Source organism: Panicum virgatum, chromosome 5N, assembly GCF_016808335.1.
Source record: "Panicum virgatum strain AP13 chromosome 5N, P.virgatum_v5, whole genome shotgun sequence".
Lineage (NCBI taxonomy): Eukaryota > Viridiplantae > Streptophyta > Magnoliopsida > Poales > Poaceae > Panicum > Panicum virgatum.
The window spans coordinates 50,943,219-50,949,968 of record NC_053149.1 but is presented as its reverse complement, the minus strand read 5'-3'; the positions used below and the strand labels follow the sequence as shown (position 1 = coordinate 50,949,968).

General features: G+C 41.5%; 1 protein-coding gene and 1 long non-coding RNA gene across 2 annotated transcripts; one reads left to right on the top strand and one right to left on the bottom strand.

The window, feature by feature from the left end:
• Positions 1–314: 314 nt before the first annotated feature.
• LOC120675215 lies at positions 315–2,102 on the top strand. Its single transcript, XR_005675267.1, has 2 exons — positions 315–485; positions 786–2,102. It is a non-coding gene; the product is annotated as an uncharacterized LOC120675215 (long non-coding RNA).
• Positions 2,103–5,405: 3,303 nt separating this feature from the next.
• LOC120674904 lies at positions 5,406–6,523 on the bottom strand. Its single transcript, XM_039956005.1, has 3 exons — positions 6,494–6,523; positions 5,938–5,961; positions 5,406–5,800 (listed from the first exon to the last, which is right to left on the bottom strand). The coding sequence occupies exons 1-3, from the start codon at positions 6,521–6,523 to the stop codon at positions 5,450–5,452; spliced, it is 405 nt and encodes a 134-aa protein (XP_039811939.1). The 3' UTR covers positions 5,406–5,449.
• Positions 6,524–6,750: the final 227 nt, after the last annotated feature.

Genomic DNA, 6,750 nt, shown 5'->3' with positions numbered 1-6,750 from the left:
CTGAGCTCCAGCGCGAGAAGGCGGCCGTCACCGCGCTCACCGACACCTTCGTGGGGAAGGACGTCGTCCTCGAGGAACGGGAGGTGGCCGTCCACGACGCAGAGACTGCCCTCCAAGAGAGAGGGAGGCCTCCTTATCCGTGCTCCAGGAGCAGGCGGATGCCGCTCGTGCTCAGCTGGCGCAAGCACAAGAATGCATCGAGGGTAAATATTTGTGATTTCGCTTAAGTTGATTCTTAATTTGCTGAAACTTATCTTCATTTTGTTGTTCAGAGCTGAAGAAGGCGGTGGCGGACGAGACCGCGGCAATAGTTTGGTACCAAATTTTCCATTTAAGTTACTAATATTTTTGGTGGGATTCGTACTAGTATTTGTAGTGTGATCTTCATAAGAAGCCAAGATTGTGAAGTTCATGGTGGAAGAACTCCATGACATCATGGATAAATACAACATTCGTAATATGTCTGCTATTGCTCGTGGATCATGGTATGTTAAGAACAGTGTTTCATTAGCTGGCATACAAATGTGTTCCATAATATTTTCAAGCCTTTTTCGATTTTAACACTTATTTTATTTCCAATATTTAAGCTCTTTATTGTGACACAGTTAACACGATTCATGCAGTATTATCTTGTACTTAACGTATTTGTTTTCTCTAGGTATTGTGGTCTATATGTATCTTTTAACTATGTGTTTAGGTTGTAATGTATATTTGTGCTGATTATCCTGTGATAGGTTGTCTATCCATAAACCATAATGTTTTACTACTCTATGATGCATGTTCAGGTGCTTCTGCCAGTCTCTTGGTAAGAGATTATATCAGTCCTTACTGTGAACAAGATGCACAGGTGCTTCCTTGAGCTTCAGGCTGAGGGTGAGGAGGCCCTTCCAGACTTTCTCCCGTGTCAATGAAAGTGGCAATGTCGTTGTGGCAACATACAAAGATAAGCTCTTTGATGATGTCCAAGTTAGGAAAAGGGAACTGTGCTTTTCCTGCTGGTCTGCACGGCTGGGCCTTGCCAAGATGAATGAATCCAAGTTTGGAGTTGATGAAGCTAAGATGGAGAGGCTCTGGGGTGGGAACTACTTTGACACAGGCTCCGCTACCTGCAAGAGAGGATTTTTTCAGTTCTGCTATGAGCCTATGAGCCAATCAAGCGAATTATCAAACACTTGCATGAATAACCAGAAGGATAAGTTGTGGTCCAATGTTTCAAAATCTTAATGTTACTATGAAAACATGAGAAGGAACTGGCTTGGTGGCAAGACTTCAACGAAGTGTTATGCAGACTTGCTTCCAGCTGGTGCTGCACTGCTTGAGGTGGAGATATTCCACCTTCCCCAGCCAAGGCACAGAAGCATGGTGTGTAGAACTTTTACGAGGGACCCCTTTGGTGATATCTATGCAACTGCTATGAGGATTCAGGAACTGTGATGTGGCGGACCTCTTTTGCTGTATGTTTCAGAGATGATTCCAGCATCCAATAAAGGAAGGTTCTTTGCCTTTGTTCATGTCTTCTCAGGGAAGGTTGCTGCTGATTTGAAGGTCAGGACCATGGGTCCCAACTACCTGACACGTCCCTCCCTGGCCAGAAGAAGGATCTGTATGTTGAGTGTCCAGCGTACAGTTATCTGGATGGGAAAGAAACTAGTCAGTTGGGGATGTTCCTTGTGGTAACACTGTTGCTATGGTTATGGTCTCGAAGAATATTACACTCACTCATGAGGTTGATGCATGCCCAATCAGAGCAAGGAAGCTCTGTCTCCCCTGCTGTGTGTGTTGATGTTCGGTGCAAGGTTGCCTCTGACCTACCCAACCAAGCTAGTTGAAGGTTTGAAGCATCTGGCAAAGTTTGAGAAATAAGATTCCTTCTATTATTTCTGCTCTTTTCAGAGTTTGAGACTAAGTCTTCTGCTGCGTCTTACCTGTGTGGCTGCCATACTGGCAGACTATGTGAATTCATACATGCTTTCTCCTGTGCCAGGTGAAGGCACAAGGCAGAGATTATTTCAGTTGTGACATTATTTCTGAACCAGCAGATGCTGTTTAAGTGCTTTAGCCTGTTGAATTTCTTAACTTAATCTCAGTAAACAATTTCTCTAGCATTGCCTTGCTTGGAAGAAGGGTGCTCCTATACTTGCCAATCTGTAGGAACACTAGAATGCCTTTCACTCTGAGCGCCATCAGTTTCTGATCAAAGTATTGCTATTCTATGACCAAACTTTTAAAGCTAAAAGACAGGCCTTAAAAGTGACGATGTATATGGAAGGCAAGGATGAAGCATTGGATGCAACATCGAACGCTAGTTAAGAAGCTGCGGGTCTTAGAATTAATAATCAATTGGCTTGGAATGTGAGTGTAGTATTGTGATGCATATGCATGATGTAGCATTTGTTTGGATGTTTTTTCTTTGAGAAATAGTTGATTCCTGCTTAAGAGTTGTCCGATTGTAATATTGGATGGCTTTACAATGCAAATAAGACCATCCGTCAGTTTCGTTTGCCGGCATCGGCTTGAGTAATGACCACGTCACGCTCAGCATGTCCAGTTAACAACACCACTGTTACCAGTAAGCACTGCCACGAAGGCTGAAATTTTTCAAGCGGTTTAAAATCAAGTGTGTATTTGTCTGCATGCACTTCAGGTCAGTAAGAGAAAATTTGAACAGACAGCCTCAAGGAGAATTTACAGTTATGCCGGTGGATGTGTAGAGACTTAGAGATGCAAACACCTCACGTTCCCATCCTTCTATAAGATTATATGCAGCAAGTAGACACAGCCTCAGTAAGTAGAATTGTAATTTACATATGCTTTCCCCTGGAACCAGAGACATGGAGCAGCTTCTTGCAGTTTTACAAGACCTCCCAGTCATGCTCCAGATCGACTGATGAAGAAACAAGTTGATATCCAGTGTTTTCTGCATCCTGTGATCCAGCAGGTATGGCTTAATGTGTACTCATCTGCTTCTTTGACCACCGGAGTTTACTCAACAAGCTCCTCATAAACATTTTCTGCAAGCAGCAAGAAACATCAGTTGCCATATTTCTTCAGAGACAAATTTTGCTAATATGACATTATTTCCTTTTAAATTTCCCCAAGCACCTCTTTGAAGTAAGCTTCAGAAAACATTAATCGTGAGCTGAAACTTGCTCTCACTAGCTAGATTTACATTATGATGTACACCAACATAATTCGTTTTCCATTACAACAACAGCACCACCATGTTTCAAATAATATTACCTGAAATGATGCATTGTTTCGCTGCGGGAATGGGGGCACAATTTCGTCGTTTTCCATGTGCTCCTGGCCATCCCTTAGGTCCTCTATATCAACAGACTTAACCATGGTGCCAGCTGGCATATTTGGAACATCATCACAGCTAGGCACATCTGAGCTCGATTCATGTGAAATGCTAGTTCCTTCAAAGATCACATAGGAAGCATAATAATTTGCAGTCATGAGGAAAAATATCTAAGAAATGCTTAAACCATGAATAAATACCAGAATTGATTAAAGGCGCTAGCTAAGTAATTTTATTATGAACAATCAAAATAATGCCTTTAATGGGACTTCAAAATATATTAAATTACGAAACACTATTCCATGTAAGATCGTCATCTAGTTTACTGAACTATAGAAGTTTGTATTGCATAAAATTATTTTTTAACTATTTGGGTGAACTAGTTAGGCAAACTTTATGACCAAACACTATGAAGTTGGGAAGATTCAGAACTTAAAAGACAACAGGAAAGAACAGAGCTACATGTCATATTTCAAAAGTGTAGAGACACAACAAACCATGCGCGGTTGCTTCCACAGGGCCGTTTGCACTGTGTGATACCATTTGCTCTTCAGAATTAGCAGTAGAATCTTCTAGCAGCAGTGCGATACCATTTGCTCTTCAGAATTAGCAGTAGAATCTTCTAGCAGCAGTGCTTCATAAAAAACAGCAGAATCTACCAGAATATCTGTGAAGATTCAGTATATGAAGGCACTGTAAGTAACATAAAAATAAATTTTATGTGCCTTTATCATTCTTATCAATAAATGTAGCTGAGGCTGTAAGCAGCTTGCCTGTATGTTCAGAACAGTGAAGTCCGATTTGTTCCTCCTTGTTCAATGCTTGATGTACATAATCATCTTGGGTCGCTTCCACAGGGCCGTTTGCACTGTATGATACCCTTTCATCTTCATAATTTGCACTAGAATCTTCTTGCAGCAGTGCTTGAAAAAAACAGCAGAATCTACCAGAATATCTGTGAAATTCAGTATATGAAGGTACAGTAAGTAACATAAAAATAAATTATATGTGCCTTTATCATTCTTATGGAGAAAATAAGGTGAGGCTATAATTATAAGCAGCTTGCCTGAATGTACAGAACAGTCAAGCCCAGCTTGTTGATCCTTGTGCAATATGTGTGGTACATAATCATCTTGGGTAATGGTAGTGGAATCTGTCAGGACATGTACATCAATTTTCAATGAAAATAAATGTGAAAATAGATAAACATATGGATGGTTGTGGATAATGGGTTCAATAAGCCAGCTCAATCACTTGTTAAGTTCTCTTTTCCAAGTGAGCAATCAAAATCATTATAGGGCACACTTTTTATCTTTTAAGATCAAATATTCAGCATGTTTGCATTTCACTCGCTTTTCTTGATACTCAAACTTAAGAATGTGAAAAAACTGAGCCTCCAGAACGAGTAGGACCATTATCTGGTTCGCTAAACCATCCTAGAAGTTTAAGATCTCACGTCAAATACAAATTTAATTACAAAAGAATCTTGTATGTATTCTAGTATTTACTAAAGTAGTAAACCAATGAAGTTGATATGATTCAGAACAGTTTACATGTTATTTGCATTCTTGCATTGAGGCTCTTTTAAATACAAGGGGAGAGGTAACAGAAAGTTATGTCACATTGAAAAGGTGATGAAAAGGTCCAAACCATGAACTGTTACTTCGACAGGGTCATTTGTACTGTGTAATACCACTTCCTCTTCATAATCTGCCCTAAAATTTAGCGGAATTTCTCTATCAAAAACAGAAGAATCTGCCCTAAAAACAGAAGCATGGTAAGTAACATAAATTAAGAATGTGCCTTTATCACTCTTATGGATAAGGATAAGTCGAGGCAAGGAATTTGCCTGAATGTCCAGAACAGTGTCCGGCTTGCTCTGCCACTTGATCTGTTTCCAGAGCATGAAGTGCATGATCATCTGTTTCCAGAGCATGAGGTTTTACAGAAGTCGCTGGATTTCATAGAATAACTTCCTCATAGCTGTCTAGAGGGGGGGGGGGGGGGGGGGGGGGAGGTGGGAAAACGGTACAAAAAAATAGTTACGTGATAGATGTCGATAAAGAGAAATAGAGCATCTATTAGAAAAAAATAGTACCACATATTCCACTTGGTGAGGTGTCCTCTGCCAGACGCAGATCATTTGCTTCAATGCGACCTCCTTTCAGAAGAAGTATTTTCTGGGGACACATGATTCCTCAAGGACAAACCTGTACTTGTACTTGAAAATGGTTCAGTTCCATGAGCATCAGTATCTATACGGCCAGTAGATCTGTTTTCCACCGTTATGAGAGATGCAGGAGTAGAGGTTTCAGTATTTGGTCCAACTAGCGGCGTCTCAACTGATGCTGCCAAAGATTCAGTGATGACGTTGCTACTAGATTGATCCTCCTCATTTGGCACCTCATCATCAGTAAAGGGGGCAAAAATTATTGCCTGGACATCTTCAATGAACTCAACAGCCTTATCATGAGCTGAATCCAGATACTTGATTGGGAGCTGCCAAAAGATGCGAGAAACAGATGCAAAGCACGGTCAAGAAAATCCTATATTATCTTAGATATCTAAATATACGACCAAAACAAGATTAAAAAATAGTGTTTAACATCAAATTTAGGAGGAGGCACTACTACTACCTCCATGAATTTTCTCACATTTTCCTCAATCCATCAAAATCGATGTCCATGTCGAATCCACCCATATGTGAGAAGTCAATATAATCGGAATCAATTCTTCTCGCCATTAGCGTTTTTCTTTATTTCTGCCAATAGAGGGATGGAAATACCCTGTTTCAGAGTTGCACAGTGGAAGTTCAAAGTCAAGTACCAGAAAACACTAATGTTGCAAGCAATATCTTTCCAGTGGCATATATAATTTCTACCTAGATTCTCGAAATAAGATCCAGACATCTGATTAAATTCAGGGCGGCTCGTGAATTGTATGTATATTTACTAGATTTGCACTGCATTATCGATCGACACTGAGTTGTATAAATCCAAGTCCACACATAATGGGAGGATCGTACATAACTGCAATCAAATACTAACACATGACAATTCACGTTCTGTTTTTAATCTTCCGCATGATGTTCGTCGCACCTGATTTTAACGCCAGAACTGAACGCTAAATGTACGTTTGATATGACTTCTAGTGTTGCAGCAGGGTTTATTCAAACTCTTCAGACGTGCTCACCGGCGGCGCCAAACGAAAGCTGGCGGGCATGGTCCCTCACCTGGCAGGCAAATTGCAGCCACGGGAAGACGACGGCGAGGTGTCCTCTTGGCAGCAGGCTTCGCCGGCAGTGACGTTAAACGGCGGATCCGCACGCCGGCGGCTAGAGCCTGTCGGATGAGGCGACGGCGGAGTCGGCAGGGGCAACTTTAGAGGCACGTGTCCTTGGCGCCCACGCCGATATACACCCGGCGGCGGCACCCGCCGCGTCGTCCGGC

What these genes read in the sequence shown, in the direction of transcription:
- LOC120674904 (XM_039956005.1), bottom strand. Translation starts at nt 6,523, where the DNA reads ATGCCCGCCAGCTTTCGTTTGGCGCCGCCG. An exon ending in GCTTTCGTTTGGCGCCGCCG is followed by an intron (nt 5,962 to 6,493) that starts GTGAGCACGTCT and finishes TGATGGATTGAG; the next exon opens with GAAAATGTGAGAAAATTCAT. An exon ending in ATGTGAGAAAATTCATGGAG is followed by an intron (nt 5,801 to 5,937) that starts GTAGTAGTAGTG and finishes ATCTTTTGGCAG; the next exon opens with CTCCCAATCAAGTATCTGGA.